Here is a 25,963-nt window from a genome sequence, read left to right on the forward strand (position 1 = left end):
AGTGTAAAGAAGTATGTTTCAATGCAGAGTACTGTGAATACCATTATTAAGTAGAATGTTTCAAATTGATGGTGTATAATGATAGACTTCACCAACAACTTAAGTATAAATGAGTTATTTCAGACAACATACTGTACTATTATAACATAAATTTCTTATTATAATGTCAATGGTAATTTTGGATGAGAGAGAAAAACTGAGGAACTTAACCGTTGGTGTTCTCTTTTACACATTTACAACAACATCTCCATATATTGATATTGAAATATTGAAAATGATCTGGCAAAATAAGAAACTAAGAATCCGGTAAAAATGTTTGATGTCAACAAAAGAGAGGAACATTATATTTACCCAATATAACAGTCTATTACTGGGCTCAGCTCCGTGCAGTGATAGCATAAGTGATCAAAGATATAGAGATGGGATGGGTTTTTATTGAACAAAATTCTTTGAACAAAACATTGGCACACGCTCACTCATATTTTCAAGGTTTATTAATAGAATAGCTGAAGCGAGACATATTGTCAAAACGTTGCATTAAAAATGACCAAACATTGTTCTATTTAATTTTGTCGTTTCGGTATACAAAACATTTTCGGTTGGGGATACGGATGCATATGTTGCAATATATAATAAAACCATAGTAGAATGTATTGCGGTCATCATGATACAGCACTATGTTTTAATTATCTGCGGAAGACATTTACAGTTAGAATGTGTAAAAAGTGTGCAAGGGCAAGTGCATTCCATCTAGTTGTTCTAGTCTTGGAGTTTGATGTGAGAAACAAAGACTAAGGGCATATATGTACTTGCACACAGATGTCTAATTAATGTAAACCCCAGTGGAAAGATACTACTGGGACTACAAACAGTTCAAACAACAACAATATTGTCACTGCATTCTTACGTGGAATCTGTAAATAGAAATGATTTCCAATCGTCATCTCTAATCTAGCCAGTTTGGTCCTTCTGTGTCAAGATGCAGGTCTCTTTAGTACACCATGTACCTGAGTTCAGAGTAGATGAGGGGAAACATGACTGTGCAGGCACGGTACAGGATGACTCCACTCTTGAGTAAAGCTCGGGGTTTCTTGCTCCAAGACTCAGACTTGAAGTTGAAGTAGATTGCATACAATGCCACAGCAAAGAAGTGTCCAATAAGGGTCATAGGTTTGGGAGACAACCTGGTCACAGACATAAATTCAATAAATAGAAGTCTGTTATTTTACACAACCTTGCATGAGAGCTTACATCTTGTTCAACATTTGCAAAAGTAAAAAAAAATGTAAAATGTAAAAAGTTGTGATTTAACAGTTGGATAACAGCAAGACTACACCAGACTATCTATTGACCCAACCAGTAATGTAGAGGTTCTAGTAGTTGGATTTAGGACAAATCAAGCCAGCCATACCCCTATTACAGTTTTTTATTCTAAGCTAAGCTACTCGACTGTAATTCAGTGATATCAAACTTATCATCTAGCTCTCATTGAGAAAAAAAAAATTGGCCATTTCTTTTAATTACATGTTTTTGTGAAGGACGGTTTAAAGCTTACACAGAGAGTAATCCAATAGGTCCTGCAATGCACTCGCCTCCAAGTTTGAAGTACTGGAAGCAGGCTTTTCTCAGCTCTTGAAGAGAATCTGGTAAACACATAATAAATAGGACATGATTAAGATTAAAATGGCCATTAGTTATTGCAGTTTTGGCTTTTATAATTTGCAAAACAATTATGTTTGCTTCAGTTTTATTGTTGTCCATATGTTAGCCTGTTAATGGCAGGGGAAGGCCACTCACCATCAGTGGCTGCAAACAGCTCGTACAGGGCCTGGGCTAAAACATTCACCACAAAAGAATGAGATGACTTGCGTTTCCAGTGGAATTTTTTCTTTGCCTTTGGAGAAGGAAAAAGGTTGTTTTTTTTAGAGTTTTATCATTTCACTCAAGACACAAAAGAAATAATTAAAGGCAAGGCAAATGTGATGCAGTATCCAGGCTCCAAATATAATTTTCAGTTCCATGTCACAGTCAGAAGGTCTAATTAAGTGTATACTTAAAAAGTTTTTTAAATTACAGTTTAATTATGAATACTGTCATTCCTGTTTAGAATAATCGATCTGGAGAAAGTCAACTGTTTTTCAGCACAATTTTTTAGCTCTGTGCTTACCTGCAGCATCTCCCTATCATTGTGCAGATCAGAGATGTTGTTGAGCAGATTCCTCCAAATGAGAATGTCATTGAGAGCGACACTCATCCCTCCTCCTGTGAGAGGATGCCTCATGTTGTAAGCATCACCCAGCAGAAGCACGCCTGCAACAACAAAAAAAATTGTCTTCCTTTTAATATACATGACCAGTTGTTATCTTGTCATATCATAGTGAATGGCATGACATGCGGAAGATTATTTCAATTATTTATTTTGCTTTTGATACAGCTCTTATGTCTAAGCACAACATATATAGCTACTGTCAGTCCCTTAGCCTCACAAAAGACTGGGAACAGAGAAACGGATGGCCTAGCACTGTCTAAAGGTTACAATATCCACCAACCAACAACTCTAAAGTTGCTAATTAACAGGTTAACTTAATATGTTTTCTTGTTTGTTCTGAGATTATGTGGAAGTCAGATTTAAAAAGAAATGACTGAATGGGGTGAAGACATTATTGCAAAGCCAGCGTTTCCGTTTCCAGCCAGCCAAGCAGAAGCTTGAGAAATGATAACTTTCAATGTTTTCAAAAACTACAATTGTGTTTCAACCAGACCTTGTTCTATCCGGTAAGAAACATTGGTAACACTATATAATAACCATCATCATAGGGTAAATTGATAGTTAATTAACCATTGGTTAATAGTTATTTTACTATTAACAAACAATGAAATTATATATATATATATATATATATATATATATATATATATATATATATATATATATATCAAAGTTAATGTTTGCTAATTATTTTTAATGCTTTGATTTATGTTAACAGTTTATTGTTGCACAAATTATAACATTTTATACAACATATAAAATGCTTGTTAATGATAACCAAATGATTTGTAAACTTTTAAGAGAGCATTTACAAAACATCTATAAAGATTAAATAGATAGATGGACCAGATATTTGTAACACTTTGTAAATGGTTATACATATTTTGTAAAGCATCTATTTACATTATTTGGATGGCTATTAAAAAGTTGCAATTGACAATTATAATATCTTGTTACAACTTTATAATGACCACCCAAATAATGTTTATAGATGCGCTACACAGTATTTATTAACCATTTACAAAGTATTATAAATATGAGTTGCAACTTTACAATAATCGTTCAGATGATTGTAGATGGTCAACAAACCAATTATTAACCACTGATAAAGTATTAATTATCTATCTAAAACATGTTTATAGATAGCTTTGTTAAGTTTGCTAAGTTGTAAAATACTTATTAAGTATATATAAGTTCAGTTAGTTCCAACTTTATAATAGCAGACCAAATGATGTTAATAGACAGTTTACGAACAAATTATTGACATTAACAAATATCTGTCCATCTGTCTATGTAATGTTTAGAGATGTTTTATGAACGATTTCTAAAGTTTTACAAATCATTTGGTTATCATTAACAAACACTTTATATAGTGTATACAATGTGTGCAACAATAAGATGTTAACAACATAAATTATAGCATTTTCAGGGTTTGTTAATAGTAAAATAACTATTAACTATCAATTAACCCTTTATTGCTAATGGTTATTATACAGTGTTACCAAAACATTTTTTAACAATACATTCACTTTAAAAAAATGTGAAATAATATGCTGTGTATTAATTTCACCTTAGAAGCCAATACATTTCAAACTAGCCCACAACCAGAATCAGTTTTATTAGTTTACTTGTACAGTTTTTAACCAAGTTTGACTATTTTCAAATACACATGCATTATCATACTGTACACAATCATTTCATACATCCCCCAATCCTACTTTAAATGAAGTCAATGTTAATTATACTAAAGTACCTGGCTTGCTGATTGGGGAGGGAGGGAGAAAGCTGGCAGGCATGGACCTGAGTCGATCGTTCTGCAGCGCAAACATGAAAGGGTCCTTTAAATGCTCTGAAGAACAAAAAGACAGCACAGCTGGCTCATTAGATGCAACCCACAGGTGCACACTTGACTCGCACAAAAGCAAATCTTTTTTCTTTTGGTGTCTGAATGGACATTTATAAGAATAGAATAGAATAGAATTACTTTATTGATCCCAAACTGGGAGATTGTGGTGTTACAGCAGCATGTTATCAGAGCAAATGATAAGTGAATCTGACTCCATTTCAAATGATTTTCTGTCAGGGTTACAGAGCCTAGTGGGTTTGATAACTTACACCTTAACGATAAAGCTCTAAATAAAGTTCTGATCTGTCTCATACCTGGCAGCTGTGGGTATATCTTCTCAGCCATGTAATCTGGGAGGTGGCGAGGCATCTCCCCTCTGATGTCCACGAGGACTCTGGTATGTGAGGAGGAGATTTGGTAGATGAGCACAGGGCTTGGGTGGGCAATCACAAGCTCAGCATGGTTGTCTCTAAACTGGGGGCAGTCCTTGAAAGAAAAGAAAAGATACAGAGATGACTCAGAAATAAAGAGATTGACTAAATTCCTGACTCCAGCTGAGAAAAATAGACTTCACAGCACCATATTACATTTTTTGTTAAATATATCCTTCAAATATATTAAAGTTCTTTCATGAATACCTACAACCTTAATGATGATGACAATGGTCTCTATATTATTGACAATGATGATGGTAATGACGATGGTTTTGTTGATAACAGCGACTTTTAAGATGGTTTCTATACTGATTAGAGCTCTCATGAACTGCCGTCAATGTTGTGCTTTGCCTCTGTGCAATGCCTGTCAGCACCTGTGTGTCCAATCAGACTCAAAGCTGATCGTTTGCTCTTACTGACATTGTTCCCTTTTTTCTAGATCCTTGCTTGTGTTGTACTTACTCTCTGATGTACGTCCCTTTGGTTAAAAGCGTCTGCTAAGTGAATTGTAGAATTGTAAAGTCAATCAGAGTTATTCGAGTGTTGTAACTAGATATTATTCTATTATCAATTGCTCTTTTCTGGTCATTTTCTTAATAAAGTGATCGCTTATGTTGCATCTTAAATGTCAAGAGGAACAAAAAAAATGCAAGTTTTAATTTACCAGAGGGAAAGCCTGGATTAAAGTTTTGTTCCTTGTCATGTATGACAACGAACAACAGGATTTTCACAAAGGCCCCATTTGCGAAAACTTCTTCCTGACAATGTTTGGTATATTTGCATGAAAAAAATAAATGTTAATCTAAATATTTGCTCATTATCATCATCGATTGATTGACACTTTAATGACATTAAATTAAATCAAATATAATCATTGCTGGTCATAACCACAGGAACACTGGCCTGTACTTGCTTTCATAAGGCATCCAACAAAGTGAGAAGAGATGTGAGCTTTCCCAGAGACAAGACTTCTTCGGAATTTGGAAAAACAGCCATCGGCCACCACAGTTAGCGCTGCATAAATTTCCTACAGATCACAAGTTCACACAGTCATCACACATAAGGAGAAATTAATACATTATATCTCCCCAGAGGGTACTGGAATGTTGATTAAATGACTTTCTATGAACGGCAGAGCTCTTACCTTGATTTCCCCAGTTTCTTTATCCTTGTATTGGAGTCCTGTAACACAGCCGTCCTCTTCCTGCAAACGTGTCACGGTGCCCTCTATGAACTTAACACTGGGGTTACAGTTAGAGTTAGAGATATCAGAACCACATACCAGCTTAGCATGGACAACATGAAGAAATAAGGTCTGAAATTAAGATTACTACTTCACATACAATCACATGATAAACTCTGTTTGGTAATCCATGACTTTCAAGGTCATTTAAAATAAACATAATTCTCAACATTTGAATTAAATTCAAATACAAGATAAATTCCATGAAAAGTAAAACCTGGTTACACAAAATGTGTTTAACGAGTAAGATTTATTTTCTCAAACAGCCACATCTAAATGGTGTACACTTGATAAGAAAAAGTGCAATTAATCCACTGTTTTGAGATAAGTAAAACAAATTTTAAAAAATCAATAAATTTAGGGGTGTGACAATGCTCACTTCTGCTCGGCCAGCGCGGTTCTCCTGAGGCCCATGATGAAGCGACCATGATGGAAGGCGCGTCCACACTGAATGTTGTCCTCCTTCTGAGGATAGGGAATCTCTACCTTTGTATTGCTTTCAATGTCATGAATAACATATCCATTGACCAGATGAGCATCTATACCCTCCACTGAACCTAAGGCCAAACACATGTATCAAGTTCAATCTTGTTAATATTTACACAGTTTGTTTAAAATGTATTTTTAATTAATGAGGAGTAAACACTTTAATCTGGATTTAGAATTAGATACAAAATGAGATCAGGGTATACTAAAGCAAACAATATGTATGAATTCGGTTTTGATATGAGGTTTCTGAGTGCAACTGCACTGTTGTAAAACTCACTACTGTTATGCCTCCCACACTACTACCGCTCACAGACAAGATGAATATGTTGACAGAAGTGAAAGTCAAAGACCCATGGCAACTGACAAGGTACAGTTTGTTTTGCAAATATGACTCTACTAGCAGAGCAGCCCCTTGCAGAGACAACTTTTGGTGTAAGATGGATTTATTTGTTTAATTGTATGCAAACCTCAGACATAACTTGGGTTAGTTGACTTTCTGCAACCAGAGAAGCTGCTAAACAGCTAAGCTGCATGCTTAGTATGAAACTGACCTGGTGGCAGCAATAAGAGACACTAAAACTGTAAAGGAATAATAAATGTTCTCGGTGTTGTTGCTTTTGAAGGTCATCAAAGCACAACAGTCTGTTTTATAACAAGTTAAAAACTTTTTCCAGGACCTTTAATTTAACCATATTGAGGATAAAGAAACTGGGGAAATTAAGGTGAGAACTCTGCTTTTCATATAGAGTCAATGATGACACTGATAACAGTAGAGCCTACGGTATAGTCTAACGTTGCAATCTGTTATGAATCAAATCTACAGGGGGATGTACACTGCTTCCTGCGCTTTCACTCTCTCTTTTCGTCTACTTAGCTCTTCCGTCTCTTTATATATATCGAACAGTACAGAGATGGGCTAAGTTGCTTGCTTTGTAAAGACGTACGTACTTCTCAAAAAAGAACAACAACCTGCTGCCAAACTTACACAGTGCTATATAAGCAGGTGACTGTGGCAATCTGTGGACGTGATAGACGCTATTTTCTCTGAGGACAGTTGTAGTACTATTGGATAGACTTTGAAACTATTATTTTAAGATGGAAAGGTTACATTTGGTTGCTTTAAAGTATTATTTTCTTTTTAGTACTTTTTTAAAGCTACGATGAGGTACTTTTATTTTGTGTCTATATTTGTGCTGCCTATGAAAAACGTGGTACCACTTTTCTGTTAGCTAAAACCGAAGTCTTGAATTGTAACATAACAAGTGACAAAGACAAGCTCATCCTGCTTTCTTTTAACAGTAAAACATATGACTTGGATATAGTATTTACAGTGGAAAATGTAAACAAAGGCTGCATGCTTAGTCTGAAATTTGACCTGGTGGTAGCAATAACATTAAAACTATAAAGGAATAACAAATGTTTTCGCTGTTGGTCTTGTTTGCTTTTGTGCAAAAAGGATACATAAATCCTTACGTTGTACATGTGATGCCTGTGTCTTGTCTACTTATGGCTGGTATGCTTGGATATTTTCTTTTAACTTTTTATTGTGCTGTGACTGTTTGGAATGAAGATGGCTGTTGGAAATGTTATACGCTGCTATCTTTTAGCTGTGCTGTTTGTCCTTTTAACATTGACCTTTCTTTTCAGCTTTTCACCTTTCTTGTCTGTGGATGTGTTTCTTTGGTTCTTTGGAGCGTAACCACTGAATTTTTCAAAAATGTTGTCTTATTTCAGTTTTACTGTTTTTTGCCAGTGCTTGCTCTCTTCACTTCCTCGTAGTAAAAGGCTGATGACATAATCATGAGTTTTAGGATGTTTAAACTAGAAACTAAAAGAATTGTGCAAAATCAAGTGCACTGAGGTGGAGGTAAAGAGAACTTGTACACTTGTGGTTTTTTGCAATTCTCTGACAGCAGCAGTTTCTATCACCAACCTTCAAGTCCTAGCTCTTTCAGGGCTTTATATCCTCCAGGCTGCAGCAGCTCCCCTACTATCCTGTCAGGCTCCTTCAAGTCCCTCTCCACCACTGTCACCCTCCTCCCGTCCCGGGCTAGGACAGCTGCCATAGCTGAGCCCAGCACCCCGGCCCCAACTATCACCACATCAGGTTCTGGAGCCACTGTTGGGCATCTGTCTGAGGCACTCTCTGGGGTGGAGGACTCTTCTTTTACTCTTTTCCTCATTCTCTGGCTCTGTAATCAAGGAAGTGAAGAATCTTACTTATTCACAAGTCTAAACTGTAGCATGAACCAGACTGCAAGGTTGTACCCTTAAAAACTTTCAATAACAACTTTCTGAGAATTTATCAATCTATTCACACTCTTTATGTAAATACTGTAAACACTCTCTACCTTATGTAAATTAACCCATCTGTTATATAATAACATATTTCATTATCATGTTAAATCTCAGCATGTTTGCACCATTCACTACTGCACTATTATCTAATTTTGTCTCATAGTATTTGCTCATTTTGTGTTTATTGTTGATATTAAATGTACTTTTTGTACAGAGAGCACAGTTGTGTGCAACTGGCCAATAAAGCGGAATTCTGATTTACATTGAAAAATGCTTTAGTGTGTTTTACATCTCGCCTAATGTGAATGCTTTTTTTGTCCAAAGCGAAAAAAATTCATTGCCGACGCAACCGTAAATTTTTAACTCAATTTTTTTTTTTTTTACGTTTTTGCAGCCCTACATTTACTTCATCAAACAAATAGCTGTGTCACTCTTAATTTGGCTCCATCCCATGAATATAACCTTCTATTGTCCATTAGCACGTTTTTTGCAGGTAGAATAGCCTACTTGAATAAACCTGAGAATAAGAAACCTATGGCTAAGTAAAAGCTCACAAAATGTTCACTATAAATAGTTTTAATTATTTTTAACTGTCTGTGTCTTACTTTGTAATCATAATGTATAATGTGCTTTACAAATGTATATCGATAAGTAATAGGCCTACCTTTTCACTGTTGGTCGCTGATCTCTCGTTCGACTGTGTTGACGTATGGGGAATAAAGTTGTTGATAACAGGAAATAGGGACAAGAGACGCAAAAGAAAATGAACTACCTGAGAGGTGAGCTTCTGACCATGAAAATACCTGATAAATTGGAGCAGCAGGCCGAAAGTGAGAAATAAGGTTGTAACCATCACGAGCTCTTTGTTAGCATAAGTCAAAAACGTGTTTGATTTGTTATACAGGTATGTGAAGCTCGCTATTCCAAGGAAAGTCCACATGTTTTAGGAAAAATAAAATAATAATTTCTTAGCCGACTGAAAGCACTGTTTAAGAACAGTTTTTAATATTAAAAGGCTATTCTTATTTTTTAAATGACTATTCTTATTGTGATATCGTTTCTCGGGTGGTTCGGAAATATGTCTTCTATTCTTCAAAAATGTTTCCTTTTCATTCCATGAGAACATGTTCAGAGTCAAATGGATGGGACGCAGGCACATACCACTTCGGATTCGATGGTTTTAAATCCCGCCTCATCAACAGTTCAACTCTCCAATCAGGAGTGCCATGGCGGTGAGCAGAGCTCACGCTATCCACGCACTGGACGGCCACTCCGGCACTAGACTTTCTCGAGGCCGCTGATTGGACAGTCGGTTGGAAGGATGGTAGTATGATATGATGTCAGTGAAAATGTGCCTTATGCCTGCTTCCTCCTTCTACAGCGCAATGAGTCTCGTTTTTTTGGTCAACTTTATTTAATCAATTTTAAATTACAAAAACATGTACGTATTACACATTGAATTGCATGTACAGATATGTTCAATATTTTACATCACACATCTATTAAAAATACGAACAAGGATAAAAATTGAATATATACTATGAGAAAAATAAACTAATAGCAGTATTAAATGAAGAAAATTGGACTTGCTTAAAATGATCAATATGTCTATTTTTGTTAGTTGTATATTTTCTTCAACATTTTCTAGATAGATAGATAGATAGATAGATAGATAGATAGATAGATGTGTTATTGATCCCAAGGGAAATTCAAAGCATCCAGTAGCAGGTTACAAAAACGTACATGAAACATTTGTTACAAATTAACCACAAAACCAACGCCCCCCCTCCCATACATATATATATTAACTCGAAAAAAAGATTTAAAGAATACCCCTAGATGAACCTTAAACCTGTGCAATTAAAAAAAGACTTATACAAGAAATGCACATAACCCGTGCAGGGATAAAAATATATGTGCAATTTAAACAAGAACCTATAAACAGTTCAGGAAAAAAATCTGTAATTAGACCTGAATATAGAAAAATAAAAAAAGTGTTGACCTTCTGAAGTTGTGTTGTTTATATATGTAGAAATATTTTAAAAGAACGTAGCGCAAAATTATCAAAAAACAGACATTAAATAACAGTCCGTGCAAAAATTAAAGGTGTGATTTAAATAACTGTGAGATATTCAATAGTTTCCCCCTCACAATTGCAAAATGTGCATCTACAGTAGGGATATATGTTATTTTTACAGGTTAGTATTTATTACACTTGTAAATAAAGATTCAGATTTTTATTTTAAATCATAAATTATTTTAAAGTAGGACAAATAAAAATTCCATGTTTTCTTATTTAAGTAGGCCCATCTATACTTACAAACAGGAGTACAGTTATGATGAGATCTTATAACACTGTTAGTACACTTTCTATCCTGTAAAGTAAGTGGTCGTATATAACATAAGTTCAGTTCATTAAGACATAAGCTAACTAGTATGCTGGAAAGTAACATTTATTCTATATAGTAGAGCTTCTGATAGTTAATCATATTACATGACATGCAATGAGATTGCAAAAAATTTACAAAAATAAGAAAATGGCCTACCACATTAATCAGATTAAAAGTAGCGTAGTGGTTAGACTGAGCCATAGGTCCAGGTATCATTTGGAAATCCGCAATTCATTTTTGATCCTATACAAATTAACCAAACTTATTTCTTTTGTTTCCAAACGAATTACAATATAACCATTTTACTGTCTAAATCAAAAAAACATAAAACAAACCAATATTGGGGTCCGGGTAGGTCAGTGTATCTTTTGGTCATTCGATTTTCCTTTCAGAAACAGGTATTAAAAAACGAGTGGTTATTTGATTTTCGTTTTTAAAATAGAAAAATTAAAATTGAAATACAAGGCGTTTTTCTTTTTCATGGTCAAAAAGGGATGAGCTGGTGGGGCAGTGGTTTGTGCACGCGCCCCATGTATGGAGGCATTGCTTCTCCAAGCGGGCGGCCCAGGTTCAAATCCCACCTGTGGTTCCTTTCCTGCATGACATTCACTACTCTCTCTCCCTGATTTCCATCTCTATCCACTGTCCTGTCTCTCCATTAAAGGCACAAAAACCTTATAATCACATAAACAAACACTTTAACAGTAATTTTTCTGAACCGTTAAAACGGAGTGTTTTATGATGAAAATAAACCAGATGTTTTAATGTTGTTTCGGTGTCTGACTTCTGGCCACGCTTGTTCTTTTTTGTGCTAAATCCTGCAAATTATAACCCTACACAAGATTTCAAAGTGCGCGTTATAAATCGGATCCCTCCTAGAAATGGGATAAATCCCAAAACAAGAACACAACTTCTTAGCAGTTGAAGCGCCTGTCATAGCAGGTCTTGTATATATTCTTCCCAAAATCCATAAAAAATACGGTCGGCCCGTTGTTGCAGTCATTATGTTTTTTTTTCAACATATCCGCTTTTGTGGATCAGTTTCTCCAACTATTTGTCTATGGAAGCGATTAGTGATCAAAATTCAAATGATAAAGCTAATTTGAAAATTCAAATGCATTAAAGAAATGCTTTTTAATTTTCAGAATATGAGTGTATTATTTGACTCAAGAATAAAATGATGATTCATTTGTCTAATTTTAATTTTAGTTTTCAACTTCAAAAGTGCACATTCTTTGACTAAATTAAAATTAAGAAAATTACATTTGCTTTATCATTTTAAAAAAATGCCCCGCTAAATTTGTATCATAATTCAAATGAAAAAGCTAATTTTAAAATGAAAATACAGTAAAAGAAACACGTTTTAATTTTCAGATTATAGGTGCATTATTTGACCTATATTTAAACTACTCCAGCTCCCAGGCAGGGGAACGTAATATGTACAGTCTATAATAACAATAATATGTACAATCAGCTCCCGCAGTCCAGAGCCCACCGCAGCAGATACGCAGGGCTTCCGAATGCCGGAGCCTAACGCATCAATTTAGCACATCGTCTATATGTACATCAATGACAGGTGGTGTAACAACATCAAGGTGCACCGTAAGGTGTGTATGCCCGACGTAGAGATGCTGATGCTGACCCTGTCACTACGTCCCTACTATCTCCCCCGGGAATTTCCAACGCTTGTGTTCAGTTGTGTTTATGTAGCCCCCAGTGCTAACGTCAAGATAGCAGCGGAGCTGGTAGCTGAGGACGCTAATGTTATGATGGCAAAGTACCCCGGAGTGCCGCTGTTTATTGTCGGGGACTTTAACACATGCCGACTGGACATCATTCCAACAGTATGTGGACATTGCCACCAGAAAAGCAAACATGTTGGATTTATGTTATGGTAACATTACCAATGCTCTCCGTGCCCGTTCATATCCACCGCTCGGACTTGCAGATCATAACATTATCTGTTTACTTCCGCTCTACAGGCAGGAACTGAAATGTCACAAGCCACAACGCTACAGCGCCCCAAAATGGTCAGAGGACGCCATTACTCACCTCCAGGGCTCCCTGGCATGCACTAACTGGGACATTTTCGATGGAAACTTGAATGACAGGGTCTCTGTCATCACGGATTACATACATTTCTGCATTCACAGCAGCATTCCTGTAAAAACAATAAAAAAGTATCCCAACTCCAAACCATGGATAACTCCCCAACTAAGACAGAGTCTAAAGGAAAAGAGCAAGGCCTTTAAGCTCAAGGACTGGGAACGCCTAAAACTGGAAAACGGTTTTCAAGGCAAAATTGAAATTCAAAGACAAACTGGAGGTTGAAATTTGCCAACGTGAACACCAAGCAGGCATTTCAGAAAGTCAAAACTCTGACCGGGTGTTAATCCAGAACCAAAGTAGGTACAATAACTGACCCAGCCTCCTTTGCAAAACAACTCAACACTTTTTATGCCCGTTTTGATACCCTGGACTTTACAGCTGAAGCATGGTGAAGAGCCCCCTTCACGGTAGAGGATGTACAGCGCCAGCTCAGCCGATGCAAGGTGGGCAGGGCTCCGGGGACTGACGGCTTCCCAGCAAGGGTGCTGAAGGCCTGTGCCCACAAACTCTCACCAGTACTCTTCTCACTCTTCTGTGAATCCTACCGGACTGCCACCATACCCACCCTCTGGAAAACTGCAACAATAATTCCGGTACCTAAAAAACCCTGGCCCACTGAACTCAACCACTGTCGACCTGTTGCTCTCACCTCCATTATAATGAAGTGCCTCTTACCTTTGTTCAATTTCAGCTCATCACTGGACTTGAAGTGCTCCAATTTCAATAACACTGGAAGAATGGGCATGTTCTAACACTTTGGACCTTCAGTTTATATATATATATTTACAGTCTATGGTATTTATGTATGATTGCTGTTGCCCAATTCATTTTAGTCTTCTGTTCTCTTAAAGTAATCAAAGTGAGAAGATACCGCACAAGACATTAAGAAGTTAATTATGGAGACACAAAAATAGTACACCTAGGAGAAATTGAAAGTATGAATATGAATTTAATCTTAATGTGTTTAATGCAATACATTATTTTGTACTGATGAGTAGAGAAATCGAATTTGATGCTTTGGCCACACTTTGATGTCAATAAAGACGTTTGAATTTGAAGAAAATCAGGAACTCTTGCCAACTATAGACCTTTATCTAACCTTCCTTTTATCCTGGAGAAACTGGTAGCTAATCAGTTATGTGACTTTCTCCATGACAACAGTTTATTTCAGGACTTTCAGTCAGCATTTAGAGTCCATCATAGCACTGAGACTGGGTGAAAGCATGGATACTACAGCGGCATGCTCAAGGGGCTTTCCCGAAGCTGTGTCGAGAGCTGAAGATAAATTAAACCTCCGAACAGCCAGTCAGAGAGATTCCTCTCACTGATGTTGATTCAACATGTGGAAACGGGGGCCGACAGGTAGCGATGGAGCCGGGCCCTACACAAAAACTAGGGCGACGACCGACGATCTCCTTGGTGTGTCAGGGCCTTTACAGAAATTAGGACAATTAATTGGAATTAAAGGGAATCCTTTAAGTTGGTTTAAATCCTATTTATCAGATGAACGTCAGTTTGTACATGTTAATGATAAGTCCTCTATGCAACCAAGGTTAGCCATGGAGTGCCACAAGGTTCAGTGCTTAGACCGATTCTCTTTACATTATATATGCTTCCTCTTAAAAATTAAATGCCAAGAAGCTGGCTGGTTTCGGGGAAGTGAAGCGTCACCTGCGTGCCTGCCTGGGGTGAAGTTTGGCCTTTTTTATCCAGCGGTACTGAGACTGACTTTAAGGGACGGCTCCACTCACAGATTTGAGGACAAAAAAGCCTTAAAACGGTTGTTGAGCCACATAGCGTGGAACATGTGGAAGGTTAGCTGGTCTCACCAGTGTGTTATAAAGCAGCCCTGTTAGGACAACTCTACTAAAGTAACCTTTTTTATGTAATTTTTCTTTAAAAAACCTATTGGTAATAGTGAGTAGATACTAATGCCATCCTACTATAATGTTATATAATGATACAGTTATGCAGGGTTGTGCATGTAAGAATGTGAGGGTGTATTACCCCTATATGTTGGAGTGTTGAGGGCAGTTGTGTCAGATGGCTTAAGTTATACAACCTAGAAAAAAGTGATAACTTTTTTAGCACAAGCGGCCAATTTGGACACGAGGCTATGGAGGCTATACTGCTAACATCATTGCCGAAATACAGGCGTTTCGCTCGGATGTGAAAAAAATAATTAACTGACACTATTGGACAATTGAAGAGCGAACTAGCTGACTTTAAAGGGGAAGGTAACCAAAAGTTGAACATTAAGTTGGGGCTGATTTAAAATAAATAACGGACCGAGTCGGGCAGATGGAGCAGAAACTAGCAGATGTGGAAGAGGGGAACACCGAAACCTGCTTGTTCACACTTTAGAATTTCACAAAGAAATTCAAGCCAAGTTGATGGATCTGGAAGCGCGTCCACGAAGAAACAACATACGAATCCACGGAATTGCTGAAGGGGCAGAGAGTGAAAACATCCAGGATTTTATTGTGAACTATATCTCCCCGATGCCACTCTCAACATACAACGCTGCCATTGGTCTCTTGGATCAAAACCCAAGGTCGATCTTCATTTATTTTCTGGATTGTAAAACGAAGGAGCTTGTACCGCTTGGAAAAACAGAGAGATTCACTACAACGGAAAAAGAGTGTTTTTTGAACAAGACTACCCAATCAAAATAATGATGAAAAGACTACTGAAGTGTCTGACGTAACTAGGACAGAGATAATATACTGCTCCTTTAAGTTTATAACGTGTACATCTGGAGAGAGTTTGTATCTGAAGGAGATTTAGGAGTCCCCTCAAGTTGAATGTTTACATTGAGGTGTTGTGTAGGAGTATTGCCAAATATGGATGTGTTACATGATGTTTTTTATGACCCATGACGAAAAGCAGATGTTTAGATGCATATAGGCGATTGTCTCTGTATGTTCGGGAGAGATCATTATTGGCTTCTTGATCCTCCTGGTCAGACGTGACCAGTGACTCTGTTTCTTGCTTAAATAAAATTATACTCTTTGAAAGCAAGTCAGTCTCAACGGCGAATTTCTTCATCATCAAACATATCAACAAGGAAATCCACATCAATTTTGGCGTCACGGAACAGGATCAGTTGGGGCCTTCTGCAGTGGACCACAGCTTGTTCATTATTTCCATCACTTCGTAAGTGTTTCTTTCTTTTTTCTGCACATATTGCGGAGCTGTTTCTGTCGTCTATCTGCAATTTTGGCCGCACTGTCAAAGAACTGAAGTGCAATGATATGTTGATGTTGGAGTAATTCTCTGTCTAAATTGGGGTTTATTGAGTTAAAAAGTATATAAATAAAGGGGAATAAAATAAAGAAGAGATAAATAAGAGAATGAGAGATAAAAAGTTGAAAGGTAATGTTATAGGATAAGCGCAACGAGTAACGAGACCAGTTAGCTAAATAACCATGCAAGTTTAACAAGGACAGGGCCCGTATCCTCTTAACAGTAAGTCATTAGAGTCATAAGTGTAAATTAGACACTGAAGTGAAAGTTGGCTTTAAGAAGTAGTCAAATTGAGTAAAAATAAAACAAAGGGGATCCCTGGCCAGGGTATTTGGATAAATTATAAACGTATAATGTAGGTAAATAAAAGAGAAGAAATAAAGATGAGAAGTGTAAAGATGAGAAGTAAAAAGATGAAAAGTGAAGATAAGGAATAAAGATAAGAGTTTTGAGAAAAGTGGAAAAATAAGCGCTGAGTAAAGGAAAAAGTGTGCATTGAAGCATGCAGTGTGAAGTAATTTGTTAAAAGACAATTTGTTAAAAGTTTGGCCAAATTAAAACATTTTTTGATAGAGGAAAATTATAAATGAGTCGATTTAAAAAATTTGAACTGAGATGTGTGTGCGCTCGCTGAGGCGCGACTGTTCTTGAGATGTGTCTCCGTTTATGTGAAGGCTGCTGGACGGTCTCTGTCTGTGTCTTGCGCTGTGATTTAGATGTGTTTGGGAGGTTTGTGTCTATGTTTTGTTTGTGCGCTGGAATGTGAATATGTGTAAAAGGCTTGAGTAATGTTTCTGTTGCTGTTTAAATGATCCGGAAATGTTCTTGTATATGTGTGATTGATAAATAGAATAGGTGTATTATTAAATAGGCATATATAGCAGGTGATTGGTTAAAAGGCGATTTAGTAACTCATAAGAGGGGACATTTTTGCTTCATCAGTGTTAAAAAAACAACAACAAAAAAAAACAACAACCTATGAGCCCTTTGTCTAAGGGAACGTTTATATATCCGATTTGATAAAAAATATGAGCCTTTGTTTTAGAGGACTTTTACTTAATCTGATCTTCATCAATGTTAAAAACCTATGAGCCCTTTGTTTCAGGGGACGTTTATATATTCGATTTGATAAAATATGAGCCCCTCAGAGGACTTTTGTTTAATCTGATATAAATACACATGAGCCTAATAAAGGACGTTTATACATAAGTACATAAAGTATCTATTTTCTAACAAAAGTGGAGAGACCAGCTAGAATAGTCTGTACATATTTAGGGAGTAGGAATAGAGAAAGAAAAAACGTCTGATAAAGTTCAAACTGCCGGCTGAGTGGAGTGTGAACTTTTCTTCTCTTTCTGTCTGTTTGTGCGTATGTGTGTGACCACATTATGCTGCGAATTTTGTCTGTTCAAAAGAACATATAGTTTTGTTTAAAATAGGTGGAGAAGTTGGTTTTGACTATTAGAGAATACATTTTGTATTTGGCTGTTGATTGGGAGGATACTGTGCTGATTTCTGTGTGTGCGTAGACTCTGTGCACAGGGGTGGAGCAGTGATCTTAAAAGTGTGTGTGTTCTAATACTAGTATATTACCACCCTCTAGGGAATCAACACATTCTGTTTCATTTAATGTCCAATAACTAAGTTTAGCTGAAACATCATATAACAAGACAAAGTTACAAAAGATAATTAGACACTAACTTTATGAACATCCATTGTGAGTAACCCAGTTAGCTCTAGAAACCAGATTCAGAACGGTTCTTTGTGATGCCATTATTTTGCTTTTCTTATTGCCTTACGCCTCAGTCTCTTTATTTCCGGTCTTCACATAAAATGTGCTTTTATTTTGAAAAACTGCAAAGGGGACTTTCGCTACATCGTAAAGTTACGGGAGTAAATAAATACAGCTAAAATAACAACCAAGAGGAGAAAATGTTACACTTACGTTGTTTTGTGAGATGGATTTATCTTAAAAACATCTGTTTGGGTGAATTACTCTCTTTCAGAAGGATGCTACATGTAGCATGTTTCCATGTGTTAGCTCTGAGCTCTGACTCAGTGATGAGTGACAGGAGGATTAAATGCAAATGTAACTTTACCGTGCTTCAACTGTAATCAAATAGCTATGATTGGCTTAGTTGTCACTTAATAAATCTTACTTGACCAATAAGTTTTCTTCAATGACTCCACTAGTAAAAAGTGTGGGGGATGAAAATACATTTCAGTGAAAGTGTGGGTGTCACAGCACCCACAACACCCACGGGTGAGATGCGCCTGTCTGTGCATTAAATGCACTAGGTTTGGACCATAGGGTTTGGAGACGATGTTAACCCTTTGACAGCCAGGTTAGACTGGAAGCCCTTGCTAAAATTAGGAGGCGGGTCCAAGAGGCGTTGCCTCACATAGAAAGCCAATTAGCTTACTCCTCCTCTCTCCTTCTTCTCTCTGTGGGACACAGAGGGAAGGAAAAAAAATAAAAATAAAAAACACACACACCCCAGGCAGGGAGACAGCTTTTGCAACAGATAAAAATGACAGTTATGTGTGCATATTTTACTGAATTGATATTGCATTGTCTATATGAATTCAGAGTGATTAAACTTTTGTTTTGTTTTCTTTCTGTTTTCTCTGTTTCTCTCTACTATGCTGTGTGAGAGCTAAAGGGAAGACAGACAGATGGATTGTGTCTGAACTGGATCAGTCCAAAAGGGCAGATGAGGAGAGACCTGGCGGGTACTTCGCAAGCACTGGAAGCTTGCGGATGACAGCACGTAGGGATCCTGAATCCAGCTTGATCAAGGCCAGTGCGGTTTTATCCACAAACTCTTTCAACAAACACCTGAATTTTTCTATCTGTGTATACACATTTTTTTATAGTCAACATCTTTGATACATGCTTAGTCTGTTTTCACATATAGGCTTACATTGTTTCTTCCATGTATCACATTACAATTATATAGGAGGAAGTCTTGACAACAGACTGACTAATTGAAGCATTTGGTCAACAATGGAGTATTTTTGATTTGATTGATCATTTATGGAAAAGTTGATTTGATTCAAATGCGGTTGAGTGCTGTGAATGCTGGTTTCATTGTCTGAGTATGGTCTAGCTTGACCTGGGCTATTTTGAGATGGAACATTGACATTATTTCCATAATTTTAAGATAAATAAGTGTGATTAGATGCATTAGGTGATAAACAAGTGCTTTTGCTTTCATAGTAAGAAGGCTTTGGTCTCCTTTGGGGTTGGCAAATTCATTCACTTTCAAGTGTGGTAACAGTACTTTCTAAATAGTTTGACTAATTTCAGTTTGACTTACAATACAAGGAACTAAGAGGGTCATTGTAATGTCAAAGATGGACACCAAAATTACAAAAGCAATCACTCCTGTTGATGTAGTACAGAAGACTAATCCTCTTGTTAAAAATATTCCAAAAATATCAGAAAAATGGAGTAAGCGTTGGCCTGACATTGACCAGCCTTGGCCAGTGGAAGGGACTTTGAACCTGGATGTGATCAAAACAATACAGGTACTTGTGTCTACATACAAGGTAAAGCAGAAGAAGGGGAAAAAGGGAAAAAGGCGTATGGAGAAAAGACAAACCGAGCTTGGCGTTCTGCAGTTGTTTGAAAATGAAGGACAGAAACTGTTAGAAGCTGCAAACGAAAAAAGAGGCTCCCTCAAGGATTCAAACATAGCCCTCATATTTTCAATGAAGTGTTGAAGGATGATTTGGCAGGGTTAAATCAGATTTTGAAAAGTACTGTTATTCAGTATGTAGGTGACATTGTCATCTGTTCACCAGATAAGGAAACGTGCCACAAGGACTCAATTAAATTGTTGCAGTTATTGGCAGAAAAAGGACACAAGGCTTCTCGGAAGAAGTTGCAATTCTGTCAGGAGAAGGTGGTGTATCTGGGTCAAACAATAACTCAGGGACACAGAGGCATCTCTGACAACCATTTGGAAGCCATTCGAAAGGCGCCGAAGCCCAGAACAGTCAGAGAGATGATGACATTTCTTGGAATTGCGGGATATTCTTCAGCAGGGGTGGAGGACTATGCCACTCTAACAGGGCCTTTGAGGGCTATGATCAAAGAAACCGGGAATGCTCAACTCCATTGCAATCTCACCTGGACGCAGGAAAGTTAATGGAGAAGGTTAACACACCCTTTTCACATACCGCATCAGCAAAGAAGCCCCCGCCTCATAAGAAGAAACAGGAACAGGAGACTCTTAGAAAACTTAACCAACTACAGCTGGTGGACAATAAGAAAGAGAATAAACAAGCTGTGGTTATGCAAAGCCAGTCCCAACCAACTCAATTACCACCACAACCGCAGCATAACTAGATCTAGTTTCAGCTACCTCAGCTGTTATCCATGATCCCCACTGCACCTTTTCCACAGTCAGTTTTTGACCAACCACAGATAGGAAGTAGAGAGATAAGTGAATGCTCAGATAAGGAAATTGTTAGACCTGCTAGGTCTGATGATTCAGGAAGCACATGGTTTAGCCCATGTGCAAGGGGGGAGTTAGGAGAAAGATTACGAAAGAATATGGTTTTTGGTTACTATATTGCTTGAGCAGATAGATAGATAGATAGATACTTTATTGATCCCGAAGGAAATTCAAAGCATCCAGTAGCAGGTTACAAAGACGTACATGACATGAAACATTTGTTACAAATTAACCACAAAACCGACCCCCTCTCTCATACATATATATTAACCCGAAAAAAGATTTAAAAGAATCCCCCAAGATGAAACAAGCTTAAACTATGCAATTAAAAAATAGACTTATACAAGAAATGTACATAACCCATGATTATGTCATAAGCAGGTGTACTATTTGTCTAAAAAAACAATGTTAGGACACTAACAGGTCCTATGCGTGAGTTAGTTGTGGATTTTGTTGACATGATAAGACCGGTAGGAGGTAAAAGATACATGCTAGTCGTTGTGGACAGATTTTCAAGGTGGCCCGAGGCCTGTCCAACCAAGCAGAAAGATGTTCAGTCTGTTGCCAAGTTTTTGTGTTGTGAGGTCATAAGCAGGTGGGGACTCCCAGACCGCATATCCTCAGATAATGGGAAAGAGTTTGTGGATAAAACAGTAAGACTAATTCTGCAAAAATTGGGAATTAAACAACGTCTAGGAGCTGTTTATCATCCGCAAAGCCAAGGTGCTTGTGAAAAAATGAATGGTGTGTTAAAAAACCGCATTGTTAAAATCTGCCAACACACAGGTTTGAATTGGGTGGAAGTGCTTCCGCTGGCGTTAATGGTGTGTCGTTCAAGTGGACTCCGTGATTTGCGCATGACACCCCATGAGTTGGCAATGGGCAGACGGATGCCTTGTTTGCGCACAAGTGGCAAGGGTCCAAGTTTAGCTCTTTTAGAAGATGAAATGCGAGTGTATGTTAATTACATGGCTGCTTTACACAAGAGAATATACACATATGTCTCTGACAGGCAAAAACGAGAGGAGGTGCAAGAGAGACTCGATGAGCAAAAGACGAATGCAGTGCAACCTGGAGACAAGGTGTTCGTGAAGGTGTTTAGGAGGAAGTGGTTTAACGAACGCCACGAAGGACCATTTGAAGTTGTCCGCAGTACGGGAACTGCAGTCCAGGTTAAAGGGTCCCCTACCTGGTATCATTTATCACATTGTGTTAAAGCGCCAACAGAAGAGGTTCCACGATCACAGAACCGAGATGTTGAAAGCGCAAGAGAGCCAACAGAAGCTGCAGAAGCAGCAGAGGTTCATGCAGACCCCCAAGGTCAAGATCCGGAAGAAGGGATTGACCATGTTGGGGCTATGCATGATGATTTTGATTACACTTTTGATGATGTCAGGGATGACTTGTCAGTCCATGAGCAAGAAAGACGATTTGGTGACATTGATTTACAACATGTCCCAGAAACAACATAGTCTATTTCCCGAGAGCATGAGTCGTCAAAGACTCCAGAGGGCTGTGATGCCTCTACAGGAAAGTCCACAGACCCAGTTGGACCAAGGAGTCCAAGGCCAACCCGAAGAAAGGTTAGACCAAAACGTTACGAGGACTAGAGTAGAAGTGACTTTGGGAAAGTCAGTTCAGCTCCCATGTCAGTGTACAAAGGAAAATAATGGGGTAATAATCCCCCTAATTGGAAAAATGCTCGTGGTGAAGAAATAGTGCTAACAGGACCTGACGTTAATAGTGTGCCTCATGATCAAAGAAAGTATATTTTGTATAATCACATAAGGTTGTTTAGGGTTGTAGACGACTGTACACTTGTCCTAATCAATGTAACAGGGGAAGATCAGGGAGAATATACATGCACTTATTTGGATCCAGAGTTTAAATTTGTACCATATCACAATTATTGGGTAAAAGGGTATAGAACTCGTAAGATAATGCTTGTGGTAGAAGGCCTAGATCCTATTGAAGTAATTACGGTGGCTAAAGAGGTTCAAAAGCAACTAGTCACTCAATGGGTGACTGATGAACAGATGACGTCTACTACTGTAGCTCAGAGAATAACTAGTAGTATTAACGTATCAACTTTGGTTACTACTCTAGCTGCGACTTTGGTAAAAAAGGATGTTACAACAGCGATGATGACAATTTCTACTTCTGTTACTCCTAGTAATTTTACAAGTGAGGTTGTAAAGATGGGATCTACTATCAACAAAACAATGATGAGTTCTTCGGTGTCTACAAAGTCTGTAGGTATGATGTTGACATCTGTTGCTACATCTACATTAGTTAAGGCAGCTGAAACAATTCAGATGACTATGTCGAATCTGATTGATGATTTTGTAGATGCTGACGGGACATCAGAAGGCATGACTAAACATCTTCATGCATTAGAGAAGGGTGAAACCCAATGGAAAGCTTATAGGTTTGATTCCTCGGTGTTGCAAATTGCAGACCCGTGGGCAAGTAGAAATATGTGGTACCAACAGTTGACTCACTCTGTTAGATTGGCTAGTAATTTGAATGGTCCGTGTGTCGTGAGAGTTCCAGCACCAGGCACATGGCCTTCAATTCTAGAGACGGTACCAGAACCTTTAACTTCTGAATGTCAAAATTATGCGCTATCGTGGTTGGTATTTAAGCAACAAGCACCAAGTGATCATTGGATGGCCTTGTCGGTGCATCTATTTACACCTCAACGTCTTCGTGCTTGGTTGAAGAACTTATCATATATAAATCTCCTTCATCAGTATGAAGATATTACGTCAGCAGTCCCTGATCCTATGGAAGTGACACCTGTGAAGGTTAAATCTTGTTTTTGTTCAAATGGTACTCATGGTGGAGATGGTATGTTTATGGGAATATCAGAATGTGATAACTATGTGATGCAATTTGGACGACGTGATCAAAGGGCTATTGATGACACGTATACAGTGACCTTTCATGCACCACATCGCCGACTGAGTAAAACTTTAAGTGTAAAGAATCAAACTTTACTGGGTAATTTTACCATAGGAACATTTAAAGATATCTGGTGGATTTGTGGTGATAAGGCATACTTATTTTTACCTTATGGTTGGGTTGGATGTTGTTATATGGCACAGTTGAAACTTCCGTATGATGTTTTTGTTATTCAGAAGGGACAAGGGTCTGATGAGGATAACTCTACGACAATCTCTGGCAGTAGAAAGAAAAGAGATTTGGCACAATTTCACAACTTGGAGTCTTATCATTGGAGGATAAGTTTGGGAGAGAAATGGGGTATAGGATTGTTTCCATGATATGGTGTTACATACTTAGCTGATCATATTGATAATATTACATATACCCTGCAAGGTTTTGCAAATGAGACCATAAAAGGTTTTGAATATTTGTCAAATACTCAGAGGAGTCATTGATTGACGTTGCTGAAACATGACATGGCTCTTGATTACATTTTGGCCAAACAAGGTGGCCTCTGTGTAGCTTTGAATCTAACTGGAGACGCCTGTTACACTTTGATTCCTGATGCCGCTGACAATATGACTAGTGTCATAGATGCTTTGAAACTAATTAGGGATTCATTTGGTCCATCAGAAAGAGCGGGATGGTTTGCGAATGCCTGGTTACAAGACCAATTAGGACCAGTAGGAGCTATAGTGGTTCAGATTTTGGTGGCTACCCTTCTATCACTGTGTGTGATGTTTTGTTTTTGTACGCTGTTGTTGACCTTTGCTAAGGCTACGATATTGAGATGGGTAGGAGTTGTGATGCCAGGAGAAAACATTCAGATGCCGCTACTGAGTGGTAATGACCTAAGTGAAGATGAGGAGGTCATAGAGATTGGAGAGAAATATCCATTTTTGAATATCTGAATTCATCATTGACTCACTATTATTTTGAACTGGAAGTGAATTGATAAAAGGGGGGAATTGAATATGTTAATCATGCATATTAATCATGTATATGTTAATCATGTAGTGGAATAATGTGAAAGTATGATACAAAAATTTATATTTTTGATGTTTTTGTATGTACAAAGATACTGGTTGTTGATTTTTCTTCCCAGGATGATATTTGGGAGACCAATGTGAGGGTGGCTGATTGTCCAGAGATCCTTCCAGCTTAATGGACTTGAAACAACCAAACTTAAGAAAATGGAGGATGGAAATGGACAACGGAAACCTGAATGAAGACATCATGATGAGGGGTTTTGATTGAAAAATCATTGAAGGTTTATTACAGTAGAAGCTGATGCTGCTAAAAAGCAACAGTTTGATATATATGTATGTTTTTATAGTATTGGATTTTCTTTATTACAATGTAACTTGTAATATTGATAAATATTATGCACGTTTTACTTTATAGTAGATATTTTTAGCAAGACATATTTTTCTGGAACTGTATAATATGCATATATTGGGACCTCAGGTGTTTTCTTTCTTTATCGATCCTTAGGGAAAGTGGTGTTAGGTAGGGAAAGGTCCATTGGAAGGTGCGATGGGTCGACCAGCCTGACTTTGGACAATTTTTAGATTTTATTTCTGAGGTTTTAAATGTATGCATTTATATATCTTCCTATAAAATTTTCATAACCCTTTTCTTTTTAATTGGTTTGGAGTACTATAGGTGGTTGCCTGGGGCAGAGGGACCGTGAGAGAGTTTTCCTGTCTAGATTGTTTGATGGATAATAAAGAAAGATAGCTGCCTGATGGGTTTTTCGCTCTCACACTCCACAAATAAAAATTTTACTATATTGCTAAGGTTAAGCATGGACAGAAGTGATTCTTATGAGGCTAATTAACATCATAATTGTATAATTTTTCCTCGTTTGCGAGACTATAGTCTCGCTAGGGGGGACTATGAAGTGTCTGACGTAACTAGGACAGAGATAATATACTGCTCCTTTAAGTTTATAACGTGTACATCTGGAGAGAGTTTGTATCTGAAGGAGATTTAGGAGTCCCCTCAAGTTGAATGTTTACATTGAGGTGTTGTGTAGGAGTATTGCCAAATATGGATGTGTTACATGATGTTTTTTATGACCCATGATGAAAAGCAGATGTTTAGATGCATATAGGCGATTGTCTCTGTATGTTCGGGAGAGATCATTATTGGCTTCTTGATCCTCCTGGTCAGACGTGACCAGTGACTCTGTTTCTTGCTTAAATAAAATTATACTCTTTGAAAGCAA

General features: G+C 37.6%; 1 protein-coding gene and 1 long non-coding RNA gene across 2 annotated transcripts; one reads left to right on the forward strand and one right to left on the reverse strand.

Annotated features, from left to right (window-relative positions):
* Positions 1-476: 476 nt before the first annotated feature.
* sqlea (squalene epoxidase a) lies at positions 477-9,710 on the reverse strand. Its single transcript, XM_020635029.3, has 11 exons — positions 9,244-9,710; positions 8,215-8,473; positions 6,172-6,349; positions 5,694-5,790; positions 5,463-5,576; positions 4,430-4,601; positions 4,023-4,118; positions 2,168-2,310; positions 1,798-1,894; positions 1,556-1,643; positions 477-1,184 (listed from the first exon to the last, which is right to left on the reverse strand). Exons 1-11 carry the CDS (start codon positions 9,517-9,519, stop codon positions 992-994), a joined length of 1,713 nt encoding a protein of 570 aa, XP_020490685.1. The 5' UTR covers positions 9,520-9,710; the 3' UTR covers positions 477-991.
* Positions 9,711-12,771: 3,061 nt separating this feature from the next.
* LOC136179780 (uncharacterized) lies at positions 12,772-25,963 on the forward strand. Its single transcript, XR_010666745.1, has 2 exons — positions 12,772-16,234; positions 21,800-25,963. It is a non-coding gene; the product is annotated as an uncharacterized lncRNA (long non-coding RNA).

The sequence above is a fragment of the Labrus bergylta genome, chromosome 8, assembly GCF_963930695.1.
Source record: "Labrus bergylta chromosome 8, fLabBer1.1, whole genome shotgun sequence".
In the NCBI taxonomy this organism is placed as follows: Eukaryota; Metazoa; Chordata; class Actinopteri; order Labriformes; family Labridae; genus Labrus; species Labrus bergylta.

Excerpts from the sequence above, each read along its gene's own strand:
- sqlea (XM_020635029.3), bottom strand. The coding sequence starts at position 9,519 with ATGTGGACTTTCCTTGGAATAGCGAGCTTCACATACCTGTATAACAAA. Across the intron at positions 1,895-2,167 it reads ATGATAGGGAGATGCTGCAG|GCAAAGAAAAAATTCCACTG; the intron begins GTAAGCACAGAG and ends CCTTCTCCAAAG. Across the intron at positions 1,185-1,555 it reads CCTATTGGATTACTCTCTGT|GTTGTCTCCCAAACCTATGA; the intron begins GTAAGCTTTAAA and ends GTCTGTGACCAG.